This window comes from Xenia sp. Carnegie-2017, unplaced genomic scaffold (genome assembly GCF_021976095.1).
Source record: "Xenia sp. Carnegie-2017 unplaced genomic scaffold, XeniaSp_v1 HiC_scaffold_6, whole genome shotgun sequence".
NCBI lineage: Eukaryota > Metazoa > Cnidaria > Anthozoa > Malacalcyonacea > Xeniidae > Xenia > Xenia sp. Carnegie-2017.
In genome coordinates this window covers 12,744,235-12,771,616 of record NW_025813526.1, presented here as the reverse complement: position 1 = coordinate 12,771,616, position 27,382 = coordinate 12,744,235, and the positions used below count along the sequence as shown (strand labels likewise).

Below are 27,382 nucleotides of genomic sequence, written 5' to 3'. Positions count from 1 at the left end.
GTTTGTAACGGATTCACAGACTGACGTTAGTGTTTTACTTAAGATTTACTGAAATTGAGGCGAAATTTTACGGCAATGGCTTTATGAAAGACGAACTTTTCTCCATTCGGCAAGCTGGCGAACAATGAGTTTTTTAAAGCCCAAACACATTGATGATATAAACTATGGTTTTATACTAGCTAGAACTCCTTGCAGATGCTACCATCCTTGTGAAGAAACATTGCCTCTATTGTAATCTATTGTACATTTCAAAGCAAGTTATGTTTTGTTTTTGTCGTGTTTCGTGTATTTGTGGTCCTTCAATATTATGGGAGACAGTCCCAGATTGGAAAAGTACGACATTGAAACATCACACAATATATATCTGAATCGATATTGTTAAAGACGTTGGACATGCAATATTTATGGAGTGCACCTTGTGTACATTCCATTTACAAATTGGGCAAAAATGTTGCATATTTAAGCTTATAATTAAGGTGTATGTTGAAATTATAAAAATGCTGATGATCGAAATTTATTTTCTGCACAAGAGTTTGCATAAAGTGTCCTTAAATAATGTGCATAATGAGTCTGCACAAGAGTTTGCCTGATGAGTCTTATGACAGCTTTCAGGCAATTTAGGCACTTTTTGGGAATTTATTAAAATTTTTCATGGTTTCACTTTACAAAAATCTGGTTTTATTGTTTGTACGATTATTTCAAAATTATGGACAGCTAACTGGAATCTTACCTAGCTATTCTAAGTAATTTCATTTATGGTCTAAACATCATGATACAAGATGAATTTTTAAATGATATGAATAGTTGCAGTTTTTCAGAGTAACTTGGAGTTGTGTTGTACAAGTCCTATGTCCTAAACGTTTCTTTGAAAATGTTTCAAGATTTATAAATGTATCGATTTTATAATTAAAAAATGATATGATGATAGAATATTGTGATTGTTGAAAAATTGAATTTTGCTTCATACTTGACATGCACATGTATATCAGAATATTTGTGGTTGTATTATTATTTAATGGATTTATTGTAAATTTAAAGTTTTCAGGTCAATTACGCTAAAACTGACATTTCTCCATTAACATAATTCCATTCATTATCATGTATACAATCAAAAACAAAAATTTACCTTAAGTTTATTGAGGTTAATTTAATAGCTGCATGTAAAGTCATGGCCACTAAAGTGATGAAGAAGTTCAGATCTTAACCTGAGACAGTAATTTTAATTTTTATTTGTTAGAAACTCTCGTGTTGTTTGTTTGCACTTTAAAATTTGTACATTAAACTTCAATAAAGTATTTATGTCATACTATACGTATGATTGAAAATCATGACGTCATAGGGCGTGGCTCTGCATACAATAGCGTGATCAAAAATTATTTACTAGATACACCACTGGATATATGCCTATTTATTTCTTAACAATCTGAATGTCTAAAATGTTGCATCAAACATTTTCTACAATGCTGAACTAAGGTTGCTCTTAACCCAATATGATGAACTTATTTATTAAGATAATTTGGTTTCGAAATCTTACATTAACTTAGCAAGTGCTTTTTATACAAACACTATATCACGCTCTACTTTGTGTAACTGTCTAATCATTTAATCAGGCCATTCTTTCATTGAAAGCACAGTGAGTCCACCTTTTCTTAAAATTTGAATGCAATATTGACATGGTGTATGACTGTTAAATAAAAGCCTACATTTTAACTCAAGGAAGAGGTCAAGTTAAATCTTTAAAAACAAGTAATTTCTGTAGAAAAGATTAGCAATATTTAGCAATTAGCAATTAGCAATTTGTTACATATATAATGTGCAGTTTAAAATGTAAGAAAGTTCACCAAAATCACTGTCACATTACCTGCTTTAGCTTGCTCCACAAATAAAACTTGCTAAGCAGAAACTTGCAGTATGCACCAAGCTGAACAGGCTGCACAAGATAACTAATATAGAAAAGTCCATTTCCAGCAAAAAGATTTTCTTTTGTGGTGCAGTTTTACATTTAATATATTTGTATAATTTTCAATTATATTAGCTTTTTAGAAAAGCCATTACTTGTGCCAAGTGTTGACAATGTGACCAATAAAATGAAAAATGCTAATAATTCTGAATTATATTTTTAAGAAAATGTTTCAGGAGAGCAACGTTACTGTGAAAATTATTCTTTGTTGCTTTCAACTTTTTTTCCACTGATGTATAACAGTCGTCTATTCGTGCTAACATATCAGAAAAAGAATTTCTATTATTCAATGACGTGAAACTATCATTTGCCTTAAATCTACGATAAAAAATTTCTTAAATTTTACACGTCCTTAAAGAAGCAAAACATTCAATGGGAAGAAGATAAGGAGCGATGCTTATAATAAATGGTGGCGAAACATTCATTATTCGGGGGAGGGTTATATTCATAAATTCGTAAAAACAATTGATTTCAAAAGAAAGTAATAAATAAAACATGCATATATGAATAAAATACCCCCAATTATCTGTATCCTGTTGCCTTGTGATTAACGTAATATTTCATGAGGTGTTTAATTATACTTTCGCTAGCAAATAATATATAAATACTTTCCTGAATTGTACATTTTCTTACAGAAGCACTACATTCATAAGACAAAACAAGGCTTAGCCTATCGTATAAATAGTTGTCAGTGAACAATCTGCACGTACAGCCTAAAATTTAAATATTAATACTTTATATAAGCAAATTAGTTTTAAATAGATCAGTATAACTCTACTTGTAAATACCTATATTCTCCTAAGCAAGCTTTACTGTAAAAAGCTTTGCTGCATAATATCATTCAATAAAGCCACACATAGTCATCCAGCAAAATTCTTTTAATGTCTTATTAACAAAATAAAAATTAACTATTACGAAATATGAATGTTTTATATATTTATTTTTGGTTATTGAGTAGTAACTTGCATCTCGTATTTTTTCAATTAAAAGCCATTAGCAAAATTTAAAACATTTGCAATTTGCATGTGGAGCAAAAGTGTGTTTACGTAAGGGCAAGGCTTATTAAAAACGGTCGTGATTACACGGATCATTTGGAGAGAAAGAGATGACAGAAACCAGATATATCAAATATGCGAAGGTAATATCAAATAATCTTTCTAACAATCTTTTTTCAACGCATAGTATTGCGCTTTTATACATGAAATTTTTTATTTAACTAAATAATTTTTCCAGTTTGATGATAAATTACTATCATACCGCATCCAAATGCATTAAATTTTTTTTCATATGAAACATACCCCAAATAATAATTTCATGCTTGACTCGATATTTGAGAGAATAAAAACAAAATAATTTTATTTTATTTATAATATTTCGAGTTTATTACAAAATCATCATAACGCTGTATAAGAAGGATACTGACTCTTTATCTATGTGAGCGTTATTACATCGATATTAGAATACCAGCAGGTACAGAACATTTAGTACGCATTTTCACGGATATTTTAATCGTTTTAGTTATTTTCAGTCAAATAAGTTAAACCGAGCGCGCATGCCATCTGGAAACTGGAAAGATTTCTTGTAAATGGATGACTTGATGAATCAGAAATGAGGCAAGGGATTATTTGAAGTTAAAGATTGCTAGCTATTGGTAAAAGAATTATTATTATTTCCATCTTTCCTGATTTAAAAAAGCAAGAAACGTCACAATTTTTTAAATGATCTGTTTTCATCTTACAAGAAAAACGTAATAAAGTCTTTAAAGTTTGACATTGAACTAGCAAAAAATTTAAGGATACATTTGACTTTGACGAAAAGTACAAGTCTTAAGATGAAGCGTCATAAAATAATATAAGATATATTTTCAAAGTGTTATGGCGAACAAATAGGGTATATAATATCAAGTCTTGTTGGTAAAGTCTGTTACGGAGACAATGTTAATCCCCCTTTGCAAAGATGCAATGAATGTTTCTTGATGCCAATGCAGCAATGATGGAGTATTAATTTACTTTTATAATTTTACATCAGACATTGATGAAAGAGATGTAATGAAATCGTTCTTTGATAGTTTAAGTGACATTTTTTCTAAGTATAAAACGGTTAGAATTGATCAAGTATAGCTGCAAGAACCTGAGAAGCATATTTTTGATGGAATAAAATACAAACTTAAACTTGAGACATTGGCTTCTTAAAAAAGATTTCGTAGTTCAGTTTGCTCAACTTATTTATAGCTAACTTCTTTGTCTAAAAGACACACATATCTTTAAAAATACCTACATCATTAGTTTACATTTAATAAAGCTATTTATTCAGTGATCTTCGGGATATGACAACAAGGTTTAAAAAAATGTTGTACGATTGGTAAACCTATTGCGACACTATCTATTTTTTGACATACATTACCTTTGAAGAGAAAGGCACTGTTTTTGACAGCGATATGAGTTTCATAAATTCTCATTCTATTCGCATTCGAGTATGTGGATTTATAAAATATTTGATAATTAATTATTTCAATAGTTTCATCCACAGAAATGTTCGTAAATAAGAATTTACATCAAAGCTAGCCTTAACTGAATTGTTTGTTTTGATGTGAGATTGCATGATCATTTCTCGAACGAAGGAAAAAGAGTCCATAACCATGTAAGTACCAACACATAAAGGATTGAGAAGAGGGATAAAAAATTGAGCTACTTTATACGTATATATAATGCATTTTTGGCATACCGTATAATATCTACCTATACATGAGCCTGTTGGGTAAAGTTTTTCGTAAGTTCCTTGATGGATTGACTAAGATCTCTTTAATGATATAATTTCTTCAACTTGTTTTCTCGTTGTAGCTTCCAATTCAACGTGTCGACATTTATCTGTTGAAATTTGTTGTTATCTGCTAATATGTGTTCTGTTTTAGTCCCTTTTTTCAGGAATAATCACGCCATTCTTTTTTCAGGATTAACAGTTACAATGCTGTTGTCGTTCGTTATAGACTATCAAGCAAATTTATGTTTTTTTAAATACATAAATACTAGCTGGCTGTGGTTACGATATCCAGAGTAACGGATGCATTTTACTTTTGCTTCAACAGACAAAGAACAGAAACCAATTTTCTCAAATTGTTCTTTGTCGATCAGTTTTTTTGGAGAAAATCTGAAATGGGGTGATAAAAAAACTGTTTTTCAATTTGTTTGGTGCGAATGAGAGATTTAGTCTTTTTGTAAATAAATTTCTTCTTCTATGTCAGTGATAAATCGTTGATAGAAGTTGAAAACCAAGGTATTAGGAACTTGTGAGGTATCTTTTTCTCTTTTTTCACATTACCAAAATTTCTTTTACCCTAAAAATACTAGTCCCACTTCATTTTTAAGATTTCAAAATACTTTCATCCTATTCTTTCCTGGACGAACTACTCGTAATGCACAACCTTCTACTTTCTAAACACGAACCTTACCTGAATATTTAGGGTAATTCTCCTTGCATGACTCATATTTTTCTACTATCTGTAGTTCAATACCTTCTAATTAGTCGTGTTTAATTTATTTGAAATTACAAAAGCTAACAAGGAATGTCAGTAAAGAAGAGGAAATGTATGATTAGTCACCACACACCCCCCCCCCTCCCACACACACAGACACAATAAACGTTGTAGTTTCAACCCTGATCTCTGGCAAACACGTAGCAACATGTTTAACATCCTTAACGTGTGTTTCGTTACGAAGAAGCAGATGAAGTTAATAAGTCATACACACATGCCGACTCGAGTGGTGATCTCTAAAAAATATTCTACCCAACGTTATTACTTCAACTTAAAAAAGCAATGGCAAAGCTATTGTTAGCGCTATCGTTTGCTTGTCCATTATTTCCCGCTGTAGACCAAGGTCAAAAACACGTAAATTTACGTTAAAATGTAAACACCCTTTGTAAACTAAACAAAAAATAAAAAAGGCAAAAAACAAATCAGTTTTGGATAAACAAGTACAGCTGACTAAGAAACGTCCATTTTGAAAGGAATTTTGGCAGTGATGGGATTCGAACCCATGCCATTTATATGACTGGTGCCTTAAACCAGCGCCTTAGACCACTCGGCCACACTACCGCACAAACATTGGTGATTTCTTTGTTAAATAAGATTGCCAAATCCTTGGCTAAAATATCAATTACGCAATGTGTGATAATATTATACGCTTGTATAATACTATTCAAGTTACTTTCTTACTCTGAAATGTCTTATAGCGTGAAATTCCATAAACACTACAAAAATGTGCCTTAAAATTCTTCATGATATGAAATGAATAAAACAAGTGAAGACTACAAACTTTCTTTGAGTTTGGTGAAAAGTGTAGAAGAAGATGGAAGCACTTTATGGCGTATCTTATGTTCCTGTGGCAAAAATAGTTGGAATACCACAGTTGTTTGCAAAATAAAAAAATTTTGCCAATCATAAAAAAGTGCAGCTCATGTCAAACTTACCTGAATGTTAACTATATTAATATCAGAGTATAGCTTGGTAGAAACTTTACTGCTCCTTTTGTCCAAAAGATAATTATATTTTACATAAAGAGTTTCGAATAGGGAAGAATTCTGTGAAAAAACACTAATAGCTAATAAATTTGAGAATTTCTCATTTAATAAAAACAACAAGTTTTAGTAAACATGTTTCATCAATGAAAAGAAATTTTAATTTGATTAAAAATTATCCTATCAATGATTCTATTAAATCTACAGTGGTATACCTATTTGATTGTGGGGGATGTATTTCTCCATACATTCTTTAAACCTGAGGTCCTATACCTACCATAATTAGGTAAAACACCATAACTGACAAAAACTCACATATCCATCAACATCTTTTAAAATCCCCTAGATGCAAAACTAACTATTCCAAATTTTGCTTTTAAATCCTTGACACTGCAGATACTACATTCACACTTAAAATCAAAGAAGCACTTCACATTACCAAAACTTACCTTAATCTCAAAGCATATGGGTCTATGTTGTTTGTTTGTACTTTAAAATTTATACATTAAACTTCAATAAAGTACTTATGTCTTACTATACGTACGATTTAAAATCATGACGTCATAAGCATGGCTCCATGTACAATAGCGTGACTAAAATTTTTTTGCTAGATACGGCATTGAGTCACTACTTAACCCTTTAAGTCCCAGTGTCCGATATATCGGACACCACGAGCCTACGTTTCTTTTGCCCAGCTAACTCATAAACAAAAGCCGGACATGCGCTTTAAAGTACACCATTCGATTAAGGAGGTGTTTGCGAATATTTTGATGTATAGTTTGTCTACGAAACTAGTTTTGAGCGATTTTTTGTGAATTTTTTAATCTTGCCCTTTAAATTTTGTTTTGGCAAGACATAAACAATGGCGGATAAACCCAACAGCATGACAGAGAACGAAGTTGTAGACGTCCTAGAGCAAGATTGTGGTATTTCTTATGATTGAGTGTGCTCGGATATTGATTGCGAGCTTTCTGCCTATTCGAAACCTGATGTTGAAGGTCTGTCTTCTGTGCAAGATGAACAAGAAGAAATCCTCAGCAACTTACATGATGTCGACCTAATTGAAACTGATGAGGAAGAGGAAACGGTCGCTCAGTCTGGCAAAATACTGGCATACAACTTTCAAACACAAAATGGTCGAACGATGAATACGAGGGAGAAATACGACGTGGTCCTTTTACACAAGATGTTGGTCCTTCTACTATTCTTCCAGAAGGATATCTTTACAAGGGCAATCTGTCTTTCAATTCAAAGGACCCATTACTGCGGTAACATGGATGGACGACTGTGTTGCATGTCCTCCTGGTTAAGTCTTAATTGACTTACATCATGCACGAAGCTTGAACTTCGACCCAGTTGCTCTGTTACATGGCACATCATTTCATTTTGACTGTTTTTCATCTGCTATTTAACTTGCTTTATTTGTTGATTAACGTGCGAGACCAATTCTTGTTGACTATCAACCACCTCAGTCTAAGTCTGCTCCACTTTTTCCTTCGTATGATTCATCAAATTCTTGTTATTTTGAATTTTTCTAGCTACTTCCTGGAAAGTCATGTCCACTTTTTCTTGATTTTGTCTCAATTCTTCGGTAAATTTTTCTTGCATATTGACTATAATATTCGTCAGTTTATTCTCTGTATTTGTCATCTTATTGTCCATCCATTCAAGTTTATTGATGATTCCGTATAGTTGATCTGCCTTTTCGAAACATTATGTTGAAGGTCTGTCTTTGTGCAATCTGTCTTTCAAAGGACCATTACTGCGGTAACATGGATGGACGACCGTGTTGTGAATATGGTTTAATCTCAAACAATACCATCTGATACTGCTACAATTCCAGTAAAGCGATGAAAGAAGGATGGCAATACAGATGATGTTCAATGCCCAAATATCATTGTATCATAAAATGGGCGGAGTTGGCGGGAATGACCAGATGAAGTCATATTATGGTATCAACTGTAGGTGCAAGAAATGGTGGCTGAGAATATTTTTTGAACTACTGCACAGATGCATTGCAAACAGTCACATCCTGGAAAGGCTGTCACCAAACCATAACATGAGGAGCTCAAATATTTTCCACCTAGAAGTCTCCAAACTTCTTATTGGGGAGTTTTCTTCTCAGAGACATGTTGTTCGACCAGCTATTGAATCACCTGGTAGATTTTTCCAAGCATAATTCCATCCAACAGCAAAGGAAAGACTAAGGAAAGAATGTGCAAAGTATGTTCCACAAAATAAAAACCAAAAAGGACTTCCTATTTCTGTAAAGACTGCGATGTGGGACTATGTGTAGCACCTTGCTTTAAAATTTTTCACACCAGACATTAGTTTTTCCGACAGAATTGTTGGTAAATATAAGCATGGTATTAAAAATTACACATTTTATGCAATAAAACCCTAAGTTGGTGAAACTTATAAGTTTGTTGAAGCTCATAGATTGTTTTGAAATTATTTCTTATTTTATTGCTATATTTGCTCCCACGGTACGATTGCAATTTTCCAATTATTTGAGCTTTCTCGTGCCTAAATGAGAAAAGTTATACATCATCTGAAAGATTATAATACAGGCTTTTTTGTGAACAGCAGTAAGCAATTACATCTAAAGAATATCCCGAGAACTCTATCTTTACATTGAATGTTTTAGTTTGAAAATATTATCACCTCGGTAATTGACACCTTGTGTCGTCATGGAAACGAATTTCATCCTAATTTGAACACTACAATTAAATTCTTCATTATATTAGCTTTAAATTGATATATGATTTGTATGTAGTTTAGCAAATGTTGGCTTTTATTATAACTTTATTGGGTTATTGTTCGCTATTTCATTTTTCTCTAAAATAAACTTGGGACTTAAAATCATTAAAATTAGAAGTTAACTCACAGAAACAAGCTGTTTCATATGTAAATTTACCGTAAGTTTCATTGAAAAGGAGAAATTTTCAAGGTACAAAGTTTTATTAAAATATTTTGAATTCTATAATCTATGCTCATTTTACTACATAAATGTTTCTTGGGTATGGCTATTTTTTACATAAATGGTTTCCCTTTTATCAAATTTTCTTTTCTTGGCCCACCAAACCAAAACTCTGTTGTTATGTTAATGTTTTTAGTATTTGTTTCCCTCGGAGTATGTAGCCCGGCTAGCTCAGTGGGTAGAGCATGAGACTCTTAATCTCAGGGTCGTGGGTTCGAGCCCCACGTTGGGCGTCATGTCGTGCACGTAGCAGAGCGTGTTTCATATTTTGCGCTCAAATATATTAAAATATTTAATCAACTTTTGGAAACGTGGCGTTAGTTTTTGTATATTTTACTTTGAACCTTTTATTTAATTTGACGACAATTTTTTTAGAAAGGACTACACAATTCAATATCAATAAAAATATATCTACTTTATGTATTTAAAACTTAAGTTCTATTTTTTGTGAGACATGGAAAGTAAAATTAATGGTAAAATGAAAATTGATAGAACTGTCTTAAGTATTTAAATCTTCAAAGCATTACGTATATTCCAGTATTTGTTTTTTGTTTTCCATGGACACTCTATGGTCTTTATATTTTTCAGCCATGGTTTATTTTATAACTGTGCTACTTCTTCCGGGGAATTTTTCTACGACAAAAGCTAAAAAAAATATTTATGCTTTATTAAGTACGTTAGAATGATCCCAGTAGTGAGGGAAATTTGGTGTGTGAGTTTGTTGCGCAACCTACACATTTTTTTTCGACTGTTTCAAAACATTTGCATGCCACGGAATATTGAAGAACTCCTTTGCAAAAACCCATATAAATTCTTTAAATTTTACAAATCATTTTTTTATTAGTTATCGAGTCTGTCATATAGGGATGTTTGACAACAAAAAGCAGTAAACCTTGACATAGTTAATACTTGGTATAAAAAAATGCAATTAAAGAAAGTCTAAATTCTTCAGCTCTTCCATGAATGTCTGCATCTGGCATATTATAAAATTGATTTTCCTCACTCAAACCATCAATAATTGCATTGTGTTGCACAAAATCTTCTCTCATTTTACAAAGATTATGTAAGACACAGCATGTTTCAACTTTGGCGTTATGTATTTCAAGTAATTCTCATTTTTCTTATAATAAGATATCTAAATGTTTCATTTGGCCAAATGCGCATTCTACTACTATCCTTGCACAAATTAGTTTGGAATCGAATTTAAGTTCACTTTGACTTAAATTTCCATTATTTCTTAAAAGTGTCATCAACCAAGGGAGCAATTGACAGACAGAATCATCCACAAACCATATCACAATTATTGATATTATCTGTAATATGAAATAAAGAGTTAGTTAAATTTCAATATATAAGTAATGCAAACAAATTATGTTCTTAATATATGTGTGAGGAACTCGAAGACACGTACAGTAAAAATATAAAGTCACCTATATGATAGACATAAAATTAAAAATCCTTGCACTGATGATCTACTAATGCTTGTAAACAATAGAATAAAAGCCTTTCTGGATGTAGTATAAGGACTGGACTTTTTTAAAAGTGCAACAATCGGAAAGTGTGTGCAATTTAGTGCTCCTGTACACTGCTGGACCTATATTAAAAGATGTGCTTACAAAAATGTGAAACGTTTATTGTTGTGTTATCCCTTTCAATGGTTATGCTGCTATTGTTCTCTGTGATTAGTTAATTGAAGACAGAATTTACATAATTCGCTTGATTCGAAGCATCAATTTTTTAAAAGCAATTAACATTTTAAGTACAAATCTCCTGCGTGGTATCTACGTTTTGCAGAGCATCATCTCCAAACTGCAATAATTCCAAATTTATTTTTTGTCCTCCATATCGGAATGATAAAACATAAAATTCCTTTTTATATAATCGAAAGATTTTGGGTTTCGCTCAACCTGCACATTTAAGCACCATCAATTAGTTTTGCTGTAGTGTCCTGTCTATTATTGACCTTTAGTGAAAGGTTGTCGTCGCCCACTTTTCTTTAAAGATATTAATAAATTGGTCTTTCATTCTGGTTACATCTTTCCGAATAAATTGTAACTTTTCCTTATTCTTCTTATTATTACTGTTTTTCAACGCTGAAGAACTTTCTTTTATAACCAGGTGATCGCCAGCTGCCGCATAAGTCCATATTTTATTTGACAAAGTCTAGTAAAAACATTAAATCTCTTGTCCATGAAAACTTTGGGTTATCGTTATCAAAGCAGTTTATTCATCAGTACAAAACAAAAATAAGTGTCACTAGGGGCAATGAAGATTCCGACTTCGTTGTTTTGATTCAGTGTATTGCAAGATGATGAATTTTTAAAAGAGAGTTGTGACACAGCTATTATAACTTGATGTCTTAGCCCAAATCGTAATAAAAATAGTTGCGAGAGACTTGCAGAGCGGAAATCGAATTTGTGTAGTAAAAATTAATGCCCAACATAAAGTTTTAAATAGAGCCATAGAAATAGACTAAAAATTTAAAAAATTGAGTCCCACTTCTTTACAATACTCCAATGCATCCTCCTAATAAGTCAAAATGGCAACTTTGACAAATGCAGTTTATAGTTTTGTCAAAATAAAAAATATTTTGTGTTATTGTTTATGCGTTACACAGCTCTTGTTGTAAAATCAAGAACTTTAGTAGAATGCAAAATGAATTATTGCATTATTATAAGGAATAGGCAGAGTAAAGTAGTTATTTGAAATATAGACGGTAATTTCATAAAAGTATTTTATTATTTATCGGACGTATTTGTGCTTTAAGCGGACTCGTTTGATAACATATGCATTGCTTTTATGTTATTACTCTCTTCAATTTAAAATTAATTTTTCTAAAAACTAATGCTTTAAAAGCAAAAGAATTCACGGAGGAAAAGTGAGCGCGTTGTTTTAATAATATTAGCATATTGACCTTGATCATCGTTGTGACGTCACATGGCGGCACTAAAGTTCGCATGCGGCAACAAAAGTGAAGTTAAAATTAATCTAGTTTTTGTAAACGTATTATGCTCATTTTTGTACCAAATCGCTTCTGAAGGGCTGGACATTTCATTGAGCAAATAAAAAAGAAATTCCTTGCAGTAGTATTTACATAACATCAACAACAAAGTCCAAAAATCTTCTGGTATAAATTATTCTAAACTAGTTTTAGTATTTATAATAGATTTTATGAAAGAATTCTTTGTTCATTGATTAACAAAATTTGTGAAAATTTTATGTCTAAGTGTATACTTAAATATTAGACTTGAGAGGTGAAATACCTACATTTCATGAGAGTGTTATAAATAAAGCAACTAAAAATTTCGTACTTTGTAACAGCCTTATTAGCTCAGAGGTTAGAGCATTGGTCTCGTAAACCAAGGGTCCAGAGTTCAATTCTCTGATGAGACTACATATCTTGCAAACATGGTTTCAGACTCGTGCTCTGGAGGGGCACGAGTAGAGGTTACACTTGTGTTGTCGAGAAATCGACTTTTTCACCAGGAAGGATTTTACAATATGTTGACTACATAATGCTTCTCAAATGTTTGATCACTTAGATTTCCGAAACAAAAAAAACTCGACATTTTAAAAAATACAAGTTATTAAAGAATTCTTAACATTTTAGAAAACATTCAACTATTGTTCACTTTACAGTTTTTAAAAAGAAACGTTAGCAAAATGTGTTGTTTTTTACGCATAAACGATGCCCACAAAAACATTTTGTTTTGCTCTAAACGTTGAAAATGTCATTTAGGTAATGGGCCCACATCAAACTTACCTTTTTTATGTGCCCATCGAGGAACCAAAAAATTTCTTAAACATTTTGTTGCTATAGTAGTACTTATCAACTTTAGCATGTATATCAATCGTACAACATGCAAATTATAGAGAAAAATCGATTATTTAATATTGAATGTGTGATTCGAGAAAAGTCAATGTAATGTTGTTACGTCTTACACTGTAAAAAATGTTTGGTTAAAAAAAGTGGTTACCTCATGTGCAATTGACCAATTTAACCAATATTTTTGTGGGTTTTTTAACCAATCATATTGTTATTTTAACCAGTCACTTTTTACAGTGATGTCTTTACGCCAATCAAAGCAAAGAGAGTGTTTGCTCTCAACTAATTAGATAGTGTCGGGGTGAAAGGTCTTTCACTACACTTGCAAAACAATGGCGAACAATAAAGCTTGTTGAAGTTGCTCACTCAGATGACGAGTTTTCTGCGTTATGCATACCAAAATCAGTGCTAACTCAAAATTAACATCATTTGCTCCTGCTTCTCGGTGTATATTCACTTTTTTTACTTCTAAATGAGAAAAATTTACAAACTCTGCAAACTCTATTGCAATTGTTAAAGTCGGCTTCGCAATGTCCAAATGCTGAGAAGAGAACAGAACAGGCAAATAGGGATAATGAGAGAGAAAAACAAGACGATGAACATACGGAATTTTCAATTTTGGCGACTTGTAATTTAGTATTTGTAAGATTATTTGGTACCAGTTGAATTTCAAAGCAACATTTCCTTTAAGTTTGAGTTTATTTCTTGAAATATAGCAGCCAGTTGCGCTACCTTTTCTGCATAAATTGCGCATTACAATAGCCAGTTGCGCTAACTTTTCTGCAGCAATGACGCATTGCAGCAGCCAGTTGCGATGTCTGAAATTTCTGCTACATTTTCGCATTACCACAATCAGTTGCACTTTTCCAAAAGTAAATGTGCATAGTCCTTTTACATGCACTGTTTTGCTTTTTTATTCGTAACAGCGCACCTTGAGCGCTTATTTGCTTTTGGCTAAAGCTTGAACTTTTGACAGTCTTGATTTAAATCCTGTTTTCATTTCGTACCAGTTTTAGTATAACTTCGCGCATTTGCTACTTATAGAAAAAGGCAAGTGTTCGCTGTTTTTCAATGGACTTTCTTAATACTTAATCAAGTACGGTGTTCGCATGTTCTTTTTCTGATAAAATGTCTTTATGTATGGAAATTCTGCAAAGAGAATTTAGACGACCTAGACTCGTGATATTTTTTTAATAACTCTTCACTCTTTTTAAACAAGAGAATGATCTTTCAACGGAAGCTTTTGTAACTGAAAAAACACCATTCCTCTACATCAACTTTATGACTTCATTAATACTAGATTGAAGATGGAACTCAAAATTATATTTTTAAGTAATTCTGCACAAGAATTTTCTTGAAAATCTTTATCCCTGTACAAAAAGCAGAGTTGGCGGAAAAGTATTGTTATATATCAAACCGATTGTCATTAATCTCTTTTAGTAGAATAATTTTCTCTAAAGGTTCTTCAACTTTCTAGTTCATAAGGAATCTTGGGGTGACAAGGTTTAAAAATGTAAAACGCTCAATGTCCTGAAAAAGTTCAGTTAGCATACCATCAAGAAATATCAAAATACATTTGCTTATAGTTTTGCCTTTTATCATGTCTACTAGATAGAGTGCCCACTTTCTAAACAGTTGCATCAAGAAACTCTAAATACTCAATTTTATATCTTAGACTAATCACAAAAGTCTTAAAATTCTCAACTTTACTTATTCCATACTGACGGTCAGTTTCTTTATATTGCAAAGCAGAGTACAGAATTGTTGATTGCTCAAAAATTACTTCAAAATACACAGTAAAAACAAAACAAGGATCCATTTAGATAACTAAGTAAACCAGTTACCAATCTTTAGTAGCGTAGCCAGTCCGGATTTATACTACGGCTAAGCAAATATTTTGGTTTCCTATATACGGCTAAGCTAATATCTTGGATGCCTATTTTTAATGCTTGTCTGGCAAATTTCTCGAACGTTTTGTATGTTTTAACAAATTGTGCCATATTTCAACCCTATATCACAGAATAATGATCATACAGAAAGGTTACTCGGATGTTCAAAGCGAACTCACGTCAGTTATTATTTCAGCTAGTTTATTCCAAACATCAAAATTACAAGACCTCAAATGTCAATATTGAATTCGAGAATATTTTGACTTAAGAAATAGCTTCGGATCATATTAAATGTTGGGAACAAGTCAAAACCTTAATCAATTGGGTTGAATACTGGCGGCAAGTATAAGCGTCACGACATGCACAAGGACAAAATATCAAAGTTTCGAACACAAGTGACTCTTCTGCATATTCTTATTCTGTGCCTATGTAATCTAATTGCTTTTTTTAGCTTCGTTCTTTTCTGCGCAAGGAATTTCAAAAGTTCATCTATTTAACTCAATTCACACTTGAAAAAATGCTTATTATTTGTGAAAATTTTACTACCGGATAAAGCAATGGCGTCCAACTACGTATAATTGGACAAAGTGAGATGTATCAAACATAGTTACTAAATCGCATTCTGTTCCTAATTGACATAAATTTTGTCAAGCAGTTTGATTTTGATGATAAAGTGACGTAAAAAATGACATTGGAGTACACGTCAGTTGGATACTAAAATGCATAATGTCTTTTACTTTATCAAACATCTTTAGAATCACCTAAGTGCTATTCCATGCATTGCAATGTCTCTCTTACGAAAATTCTACAGTCAGTGGCAATCTACATGTCATTTGTTCCATGCACTGCAATGTCTCTCTTACGAAAAATCTACAGTCAGTGGCAAACCCTGCTCGCAAGTTAGGAAGCGCATTAATCAATATAAGCATGTTGCTTACAATCCATAAAAAACTCCTTTAAAAAAATGAAAAATTACGAGAAATCATATGGTTTTGCATTTTAGCTATATCATAGGAATTTTGTACAGTAGTTCTCACATTGAGATGCGATAGAAGGAATTTTTTCTATAAATATTTCAGTAACTTCATTGAAGCGTTATTGCTAACATATATTTAATGCAAACGACCAGTTTTTGAAAATAGACATATTTACATTAAATGCAAAATTTTCAATTGTACAAAGGCTTAGTACTTGAATATAAATTTGAAGCTACTTTCAGATGAGAAAATTAATTATGATTTAGTGTTCATCGTATTCCTTACTTGTAACAACCAAAATAAAACTTTAAAAAAAAAGTTTGCTGAACAACGTCGGCTATAAACACCAGAACAGTATAGATTTAACATTTTTTAAAATGGAATACAAAATAGGTGACTTCCAGAGAGCATTTTTTAACTATATTTTTATCTGATTAGCTTTTACGTCCTTTTAGTTGTTATGGTACTTTTGATCAATTTGGCCTTGGTGTGATGTCAGGTAAGTGTGGACTCTGTGTTATTACAACAGTTAAAAAAGAAAAGTTTCACTTAGATGTACAATATTACTTAAATACATTGTTATTTGAGCACGTAAGCAAGATGACTTAACTGAATTAATAAGTGCTCAGATAATGAAAACACAACAACAAAAATAGTTATAAAGTAAATGGTTTGAAGCCGGGAGTATCGTTATATGTAGATTGTTCAGGCTAGTATAGTCCTGAGAAGGATTGTTTTTGTTGTTGTCGACTGAGATTTCGACAAACTTAGCGGTAGTCATCGTCAACTACTGTAGTTAATTCCTTAACTGTAGTAACTTAACTGCTCGAATTAACTGCGTTGCACAAAACGTAGTTGTCGGATAGTTAAGTAACTGCGTAATTAACTTGCGTGGAAACTGCGTGGAGTGTTGTTTACGTAAAATGACATAAAGTCTCATCAATTTATGCTTTGTAATGGCGGGCAAGTGAACTATAAAATGACTTTAAAATGAAGAAAACTCTCATGGCTTATGTAAAAATCTTAAAATATGGCAAATCTTAAAATATTGTTGTTTTTACGGATGTTGTTGATGATGCGAAAAGAAATGTAATAAACGATTCACGGTGCCATGGTAACCGGATTAAATTGTAGCATATACTTTGGACATTTCTTAAGAAAATCGACCTTATATTCCGTGTAGTACAGTACGATGTTGATGAATGATATGCGTCTCGGCAAGGACTGCTTTCTTTCATGTACCAATTATATATAAAGGACTTGCGCAAACGAAGCTATGAATTCTCAAATTGATTCATATTGCAATTTGTACTCTATGTGCAAGGATTTAAATATTTCAATGGCCTTGCTTTTACAGAATTTAAAACTGAGAGACTGAGGGTAACAAAGATAAGGGTCGTTTCGTTTCTCTTCATAACTGCTGAGTAAAATGTTTGAAAGAAATGTGTTTGTACAGACAAAAGTCACACATATTTGTAAAAGATGACAGTGATGGACTTTTTTATTATTAGAAAACATTTCTTTGAGCCATCATGGTTTTTAGCCATGTAATCCAGCAACTGCCTTTTCTCTGCTTGTGACCTGTTATACAGCTATACACAAAACCCTATTTTGTTCTTAATTCTACCTTGCAAAAACTGAGTTATAAAACTATTGGGTATATTTGTTAATGAGCCTTAGCTATGAAACTTTTATTTGTGCCTTTCTGATTTATTAGCTTATTTTTGTATAAGCTTGGGAGTTTTTTTTTTTTCTACTTTTTAAATCATCAAACAGTAGCTAGATCTTTATTGGCAGGCAGGATTGCACGTAAATAAAAAATAAACATTTTTACATAGGACATACTTGATGAAATATCAATAAAACCCACTAATTGACTGTCATGTATACCTTCTGCTTGTGTCATAAACCATGTGCAATGGATAATGTATATGTATCAAGCAACATGGACCTTCACCATGCATGCTGATAAAATGTTTTATGCATTTAAAAAACTAACAATATTGTATCTCATGCAGCTGATACACAAAAGAGTAGTCATGAATAAAAACTGTTGTAAAGATCATGTATCTATATGTATTATCACTGGTATACTTACAGCAACATTTATACTGTAGTACCTTTTTGTTTTAACATAATCTAGCTTATTTTCCATAGAGAAAGAGTTTATATGATGCATATAATATTCAATCCAGCAAAATCATAGGGAAAAACCCGCAATTTGAATATTTTATACATCCAAAGCTATAGGATTCATTGCTCGAATAACATTCTTTCTTTTTTTGTCATTGAACGAATTGAACGTGTTTGTAAGAAAATGTCAGCGAGTTATGTGCACTAATCGTAAAGAAGTGGCTCTATCTCAATTGAGTGTGTCGGTTATGAGTAGAAAGAACTACCGGCCGCAAAGAAGACAATACAAAATGCAATGGCTCTTGTGTAAGAAGGGCTTTGTTACGCGGATAAGTTGTTGGCTGTTTTAGTCGGCAAAACTTTGATGTTTACAGCACTGTCGAATGTAGCACACAGTCCATAAAGCTCTTATTCTAAAAGCCTTCCCATGGAAGATACATATTTGATTAAAACTCAAGGTAAAACCTTGTTGATCAACAACATCTTGCCAAAATTGTCTTTGAGAAGCCAAGCCGCCATATTTAACTGTGTTTTGAAAAGTTCATGCTCCATAGCATAGTTAACTTTAACTACCTTTTAACTGCACTTAGCGCTAACTACTTTTTTATACAACCGACCTAACCGCGTGGTTAATATTAACTACTTTTTAACTGCAAAAATTGCAGTTAAAAAGTAGTCAAGAGCTTTATACAACCGGCCCCAGGTTAGTGGTATTTGTTATCTGGTCTTACGTCATTGTAATGTGTGTACAGGAAATGTGTACGTGTCAATCGTGTATTGTCATTGTGAATAAGTGTGAAGTGTAATGGTTTTAGTTGCTTGATTGCTTGTATTGGGAATAAGACGTATGTACAAACAACTCAAATGAGACCCAACACAATCACTAGTACGCAAATTTAACAGCAAGATCTTCTCTATGAGAAAATCTAATATTATAACTGAACGTACTTACTATCAACTTAAATGTTCAGTACCACGAGTATTCAGACTATACGGACTACGAAAACTTATCAACCAAAAAACCTTCAACAGACATTAAAAATATATTTGTTAAGTTAAGACTTATTAACTCCACTTTTTAAAGAAAGTTCTACGATTAATTTTTAGTCTCCTTTCAAATATGTTAACTCTTGAATAACAAAATACTTTGTTACTAATAATCAACTTAACATAAAGTTTTGATATTTTATTATATTTATAACAAGATTTAATATTTGTCTGATATTAAGATATTTCAGTTACTGACTTATAGTTTATACAATATATCTCAAATTGAAAATCTTCAAAATAACTTTTATGCCATGATCTTAAAAGGAATTTGAACGTACATAGATTTCCATATGGTCTAGATGTTTCGATTTGTGGTTTTCACCCAGAAGGCCCGGTTCAATTCCCGGTATGCAAATAAAGCAAAATATTTTCGAAACAACATTTATTAGTGTTGCCTTTTTATTTTGATTTTAACTACAAAAAAATAGAAAAAATTGTGTAACAAAATGATTTCATTCAGTTCGCATATTTACATTAAATATTTACATTGTTATACAATTGCTTTATGTTTTGTTATGTTAATCTCAAACTATCATTTTGATGAGATTTTATTTTAATATACAAAATAATTAATATTTTGGTATTAAAATAAAAGAAATATATTGTAATAGTGAGAATATGGTTTGAAAATGCACCTAACTACAATAACAAATCAGCCTCACATAATATGTAAGCATTTAAATTTATCTAATTTGGATAAAATTGTCGACAACATCTAATTGTTTCGTCCAATTTATTTCGTTGAACGTTTGCTAGCCATTTTTCTAAAAGATATGGAAAACATGATTAAAAAGACAATTTTGTGAATGCAATTATTTCAGTGAAAACATAAATTTTAATAACGCTCAACTTTATATTTATCCTGCTGATATAATAGGTTGTTTGTATTAAAAAGATGGTTACTGTAAAAACTGTACCGAGAAATGTTTATTTTTATATGTTAAGGTAGTAATTTTAAAACCCACGATGGGTGCTTCATTAAATAATATGACATGAAAACTTTAAGTCAGACTGTTTTTGTGTTTCCTATTCTTTTTTAAATTAAACAACTTAAGAAATTTTGCTACTTTTATATACTTTATTTGTCACTTCAATACATAACTTCTTCCACCAAGGTTGCTCTTCTAAATCTTAACTTTTCTTGACAGTAATGATTTAAAATTAAAGAGTGGACGATGTTAGCATTTACACTACACTCTTTTACATGAAAAGCAAATACTCCACTATTAAACTCAATCCCTATCCAAAATTGAGAAAAATGATTTTTATATTAATACTTATTAATTTTAAATATGAAAGAAAGCTGTTGGATTAATTTATGAGTCTCATTTTTAATATATTAGCTACAAATAACAAATAACTTGCTATTAATAATGAACTTAATACAAAGTTTTGCAATTTAAATATAACTATAACAAGATATAATACTTGTCAGATATTTGAAATATTTTAGCGACTGACTTATCATTTAATCAATCAATCTTTAATTGAAAATATTTGAAATAACTTTTATACTATAAACTTAAGAGAAATTTTTATGTTATGAACACTTCCATATGATTCCAGTGCTTAGAATTTGTGGTTTTCACCCACAAGGCCTGGGTTCGATTCCCGGTGTGGAAATAAAGCAAACTCTTTTCGTCAATAAGACTTATTTGTTTTAACCTATTTACTTTATTATTTTTAATAACAAACAAAATAGAATTAAATTGGGTGACAAAAATAAATCCATTCAAAAGTTGTTTAATGTAAAACTGCACCGGGAAATGCTTATTTTTAATAATAAACAAAATAGAATGAAATTGGCTGACAAAAATAAATCCATTCAAAAGATCGTTAATGTAAAACTGCACTGGGAAATGCTTATTTTTAAATGTTAATCTTTACGTTTTCTGCATGTAGTTTTAATTCCTTGACAGATATTTCATTAATCAAAGATTAAAGCATGACTAGTTTGTTAGGAAGAACAAGTCAGTCTTATTGTTAAGGTAGTATTTTAAAACCTACGTTGGGCGTTTCATTAAATTACATGACATAAAAAATTCAATTCAGACTGTTTTTTCTTTGCTATTTCTTATGAAATTAAACAACTTAAGAAATTTTTCTACTTTTATATACATTAGGTTGTTCTTCTAAATCTTAACTTATCTTGACAGTAATGATTTCAAATTAATAAGTGGACGATGTTAGCATTTACACTACACACTTTTACATGAAAAGCAAATACTCCACCATTAAACTCAATCCCTATCCAAAAATGAGAAAATTATTTCTATATTAATACTTATTAAGTTTAAATATGAAAGAAAGCTGTTGGGTTAATTTAGCAGTCTCATTTTTAATATATTAGCTACAAATAGCAAATAACTTGCTATTAATAATGAACTTAACACAAAGTTTTGCAATTTAAATATAACTATAACAAGATTTAATACTTGTCAGATATTTGAAATATTTTAGTCACTGACTTATCATTTAATCAATCAATCTTCAATTGAAAATATTTGAAATATTTTTTATACTATAAACTTCAGAGAAATTTTTAAGTTATGAACATTTCCATATGGTCCAGTGGTTAGGATTTGTGGTTTTCACCCACAAGGCCCGGGTTCGATTCCCGGTGTGGAAATAAAGCAAATTCTTTTCGTCAATAAGACTTATTAGTTTTAACATAGTTACTTTATTATTTTTAATAATAAACAAAATAGAATTAAATTGGCTGACAAAAATAAATCCAATCAAAAGATATTTAATGTAAAACTGCACTGGGAAATGCTTATTTTTAATAATAAACAAAATAGAATGAAATTGGCTGACAAAAATAAATCCATTCAAAAGATCGTTAATGTAAAACTGCACTGGGAAATGCTTATTTTTAAATGTTAATCTTTACGTTTTCTGCATGTAGTTTTAATTCCTTGACAGATATTTCATTAATCAAAGATTAAAGCATGACTAGTTTGTTAGGAAGAACAAGTCAGTCTTATTGTTAAGGTAGTATTTTAAAACCTACGTTGGGCGTTTCATTAAATTACATGACATAAAAAATTCAATTCAGACTGTTTTTTCTTTGCTATTTCTTATGAAATTAAACAACTTAAGAAATTTTTCTACTTTTATATACATTAGGTTGTTCTTCTAAATCTTAACTTATCTTGACAGTAATGATTTCAAATTAATAAGTGGACGATGTTAGCATTTACACTACACACTTTTACATGAAAAGCAAATACTCCACCATTAAACTCAATCCCTATCCAAAAATGAGAAAAATTATTTCTATATTAATACTTATTAAGTTTAAATATGAAAGAAAGCTGTTGGGTTAATTTAGCAGTCTCATTTTAATATATTAGCTACAAATAACAAATAACTTGCTATTAATAATGAACTTAACACAAAGTTTTGCAATTTAAATATAACTATAACAAGATTTAATACTTGTCAGATATTTGAAATATTTTAGTCACTGACTTATCATTTAATCAATCAATCTTCAATTGAAAATATTTGAAATATTTTTTATACTATAAACTTAAGAGAAATTTTTAAGTTATGAACATTTCCATATGGTCCAGTGGTTAGGATTTGTGGTTTTCACCCACAAGGCCCAGGTTCGATTCCCGGTGTGGAAATAAAGCAAATTCTTTTCGTCAATAAGACTTATTAGTTTTAACATAGTTACTTTATTATTTTTAATAATAAACAAAATAGAATTAAATTGGCTGACAAAAATAAATCCAATCAAAAGATATTTAATGTAAAACTGCACTGGGAAATGCTTATTTTTAAATGTTAATCTTTACGTTTTCTGCATGTAGTTTTAATTCCTTGACAGATATTTCATTAATCAAAGATTAAAGCATGACTAGTTTATTTGGAAGAAGAAGTCAGTCTTATTGTTAAGGTAGTATTTTAAAACCCACGTTGGGCGTTTCATTAAATTACATGACATAAAAAATTCAATTCAGACTGTTTTTTTCTTTGCTATTTCTTATGAAATTAAACAACTTAAGAAATTTTTCTACTTTTATATACATTAGGTTGTTCTTCTAAATCTTAACTTATCTTGACAGTAATGATTTGAAATTAATAAGTGGACGATGTTAGCATTTACACTACACACTTTTACATGAAAAGCAAATACTCCACCATTAAACTCAATCCCTATCCAAAAAATGAGAAAAATTATTTCTATATTAATACTTATTAAGTTTAAATATGAAAGAAAGCTGTTGGGTTAATTTATCAGTCTCATTTTAATATATTAGCTACAAATAACAAATAACTTGCTATTAACAATGAACTTAACACAAAGTTTTGCAATTTAAATATAACTATAACAAGATTTAATACTTGTCAGATATTTGAAATATTTTAGTCACTGACTTATCATTTAATCAATCAATCTTCAATTGAAAATATTTGAAATAACTTTTATACCATAAACTTAAGAGAAATTTTTAAGTTATGAACACTTCCATATGGTCCAGTGGTTAGGATTTGTGGTTTTCACCCACAAGGCCCGGGTTCGATTCCCGATGTGGAAATAAAGCAAACTCTTTTTGTCAATAAGACTTATTAGTTTTAACCTAGTTACTTTATTATTTTTAATACTAAACAAAATAGAATTAAATTGGCTGACAAAAATAAATCCATTCGAAAGATGTTTAATGTAAAACTGCACTGGGAAATGCTTATTTTTAAATGTTAATCTTTACGTTTTCTGCATGTAGTTTTATTTCCTCGACAGATATTTCATTAATCAAAGATTAAAGCATGACTAGTTTGTTTGGTAGAAGAAGTCAGTCTTGATGTTAAGGTAGTATTTTGAAACCCACGTTGGGCGCTTCATCAAATAAAAAGACATGAAAATTTTAGTTCAGACTGTTTTTTTCTTTGCTATTTCTTATTAAATTAAACAACTTAAGAAATTTTACTACTTTTATATACTTTATTTGTCACTTCAATATGTAACTTTCTCCACTAAGGTTGCTCTACTAAATCTTAACTTTTCTTGACAGTAATGATTCGAAATTAAAGAGTGGACGATGTTAGCATTTACACTACACTCTTTTACATGAAAAGCAAATACTCCACTATTAAACTCAATCCCAACCCAAAATTGAGAAAATGATTTTACATTAATACTTATTAATTTAAATATGAAAGAAAGCTGTTGGGTTAATTTATGAGTCTCGTTTTTAATACATAAGCTACAAATAACAAACAGTTTGCTATTAATAATGAACTTAACAGAAAGTTTAACAATTTAAGTATAACTATAACAAGATTTAATACTTGTCAGATATTTGAAATATTTTAGTCACTGACTTATCATTTAATCAATCAATCTTCAATTGAAAATATTTGAAATAACTTTTATACTATAAACTTAAGAGAAATTTTTAAGTTATGAACATTTCCATATGGTCTAGTGGTTAGGATTTGTGGTTTTCACCCACAAGGCCCGGTCTGATTCCTGTGTGTAAATAAAGCAAACTCTTTTCGTCAATAAGACTTATTAGTTTTAACCTAGTTGCTTTATTATTTTTAATAATAAACAAAATAGAATTATATTGGCTGACAAAATAAATCCATTCAAAAGATGTTTAATGTAAAACTGCACTGGGAAATGCTTATTTTTAAATGTTAATCTTTACGTTTTCTACATGTAGTTTTAATTCCTTGACAGATATTTCATTAATAAAAGATTAAAGCATGACTAGTTGTTTGGTAGAAGAAGTCAGTCTTGATGTTAAAGTAGTATTTTAAAACCCACGTTGCGCTTCATTAAATAAAAGACATGAAAATTGTAATTCAGACTGTTTTTTTCTTTGCTATTTCTTATTAAATTAAACAATATAAGAAATTTTGCTACTTTTATATACCTTATTTGTCACTTCAATATATAACTTTTTCCACCAAGGTTGCTCTTCTAAATCTTAATTTTTCTTGACAGTAATGATTCCAATATAAAGAGTGGACGATGTTAGCATTTACACTACACTCTTTCACATGAAAAGCAAATACTCCACTATTAAACTCAATCCCCATCCAAAATTGAGAAAAATGATTTTAATATTAATACTTATTAATTGTTAATATGAAAGAAAGCTGTTGGGTTAATTTATGAGTCTCATTTTTAATATATTAGGTACGAATAACAAACAATTTGCTCTTAATAATGAACTTAACACAAAAATTTGCAATTTAAATATAACTATAACAAGATTTAATACTTGTCAGATATTTGAAATATTTTAGTCACTGACTTATCATTTAATCAATCAATCTTCAATTGTAAATATTTGAAATAAATTTTATACTATAAAGTTAAGAGAAATTTTTAAGTTATGAACATTTCCATATGGTCTAGTGGTTAGGATTTGTGGTTTTCACCCACAAGGCCCAGGTTCGATTCCCGGTGTGGAAATAAAGCAAACTCTTTTCGTCAATAAGACTTATTAGTTTTAACATAGTTACTTTATTATTTTTAATAATAAACAAAATAGAATTAAATTGGCTGACAAAAATAAATCCAATCAAAGATGTTTAATGTAAAACTGCACTGGGAAATGCTTATTTTAAATGTTAATCTTTACGTTTTCTGCATGTAGTTTTAATTCCTTGACAGATATTTCATTAAACAAAGATTAAAGCATTTCATTAAACAAAGATTAAAAGCCACGTTGGGCGTTTCATTAAATAAGATGACATGAAAAATTCAATTCAGACTGTTTTTTCTTGCTATTTCTTATGAAATTAAACAACTTAAGAAATTTTTCTACTTTTATATACATTAGGTTGTTCTTCTAAATCTTAACTTATCGTGACAGTAATGATTTGAAATTAAAGAGTGGACGATGTTAGCATTTACACTACACTCTTTTACATAAAAGCAAATACTCCACCATTAAACTCAATCCCCATCCAAAAACTGAGAAAAATTATTTTTATATTAATACTTATTAAGTTTAAATATGAAAGAAAGCTGTTGGGTTAATTTATGAGTCTCAACTTTAATATATTAGCTATAAATAACAAACAACTTGCTATTAATAATGAACTTAACACAAAGTTTTGCAATTTAAATATAACTATAACAAGATTTAATACTTGTCAGATATTTGAAATATTTTAGTGATTGACTTATTATTTAATGATTCAATCTCAATTTGAAAATATTCAAAATATCTTTTATACCATAAACTTAATAGATATTTTTAAGTTATGGACATTTCCATATGGTCTAGTGGTTAGGATTTGTGGTTTTCACCTACAAGGCCCTGCTTTGAAACTCGGTATGGAAATAAAGCAAACTCTTTTCGTCAATAAGACTTATTAGTTTTTACATATTTAATTTATTATTTTTAATAATAAACAAAATAGGATTAAATTGGCTAACAAAATTAATTAATTCGTTTCTGTATTTTTACATTTAAACTTCTATATTGTTATACACATTATTTTATGTTTTATTATGTTAATTTCAAACTGTAATTTTGATGATATTTTTTGTCTTAATAGAAGCAATGCTTGGAGTTTAGATTTTGAAAATAAAATAAGTATAGGGTACTGGTCAGAGCAGGGTTTAAAATGCTTTTTGCCAATGGAGCTGAAATAAATTATGAATATAAAATTAGATCTTTTAAAGTTCAATAGTTAAAACCCTAAGAATAATAGATGATACTAAAACCTAGTTAATTTGTAAGTTTTCGATAAATCAATACAATTTTGATTAATTAATAAAGTTCTATCTGTTTTTAAAAGTAAGTTTTATGATGGAAATTGTATTGATATAATTACCTATATAGGCAATGAATACTTTTGATCAACAATGCAAAAATATAGTAAGTTATAAGGAATGAAAAAAGTATCGATTAAGATTTTTTAAAATTAAAGTAACTACAATAGCAAATGATTCTCACATAATATGTATGCATTTAAAATTATCTAATTTAGATAAAATAGTCGACAATATCTAATTGTTTTGTCAAATTTATTTTGTTGAACATTGGCCAGCCATTATCCTTAAAGGTATGAAAAACA

The 27,382-nt window shown here is 30.2% G+C and overlaps 1 protein-coding gene, 1 long non-coding RNA gene and 7 other non-coding genes across 9 annotated transcripts in view; 7 read left to right on the top strand and 2 right to left on the bottom strand.

Moving 5' to 3' along the window:
• Positions 1 to 5,971: 5,971 nt before the first annotated feature.
• On the bottom strand, positions 5,972 to 6,053 carry Trnal-aag. The gene has a single exon. It is a non-coding gene; the product is annotated as a tRNA-Leu (tRNA).
• A 3,562-nt stretch (positions 6,054 to 9,615) lies between these two features.
• On the top strand, positions 9,616 to 9,688 carry Trnak-cuu. The gene has a single exon. It is a non-coding gene; the product is annotated as a tRNA-Lys (tRNA).
• Positions 9,689 to 11,229: 1,541 nt separating this feature from the next.
• LOC124457880 overlaps positions 11,230 to 27,382 on the top strand; it is a 23,869-nt gene continuing 7,716 nt past the window's right edge. The window contains exons 1-2 of the long non-coding RNA XR_006952854.1: positions 11,230 to 11,240; positions 12,140 to 12,149. This is a non-coding gene — a long non-coding RNA (uncharacterized LOC124457880). The remainder of the gene's footprint in view (positions 11,241 to 12,139; positions 12,150 to 27,382) is intronic.
• Trnat-cgu lies at positions 12,776 to 12,848 on the top strand. Its single transcript has one exon. It is a non-coding gene; the product is annotated as a tRNA-Thr (tRNA).
• The window catches only part of LOC124457879, a 21,084-nt gene continuing 13,413 nt past the window's right edge, over positions 19,712 to 27,382 (bottom strand). Inside the window, exon 4 of the mRNA XM_047008048.1 lies at positions 19,712 to 20,094. Within this exon, the coding sequence (XP_046864004.1) occupies positions 20,083 to 20,094 (12 nt within the window). The 3' untranslated portion in view covers positions 19,712 to 20,082. The remainder of the gene's footprint in view (positions 20,095 to 27,382) is intronic.
• Trnae-uuc lies at positions 21,888 to 21,959 on the top strand. Its single transcript has one exon. It is a non-coding gene; the product is annotated as a tRNA-Glu (tRNA).
• On the top strand, positions 22,894 to 22,965 carry Trnae-uuc. The gene has a single exon. It is a non-coding gene; the product is annotated as a tRNA-Glu (tRNA).
• On the top strand, positions 23,809 to 23,880 carry Trnae-uuc. Its single transcript has one exon. It is a non-coding gene; the product is annotated as a tRNA-Glu (tRNA).
• Trnae-uuc lies at positions 25,695 to 25,766 on the top strand. The gene has a single exon. It is a non-coding gene; the product is annotated as a tRNA-Glu (tRNA).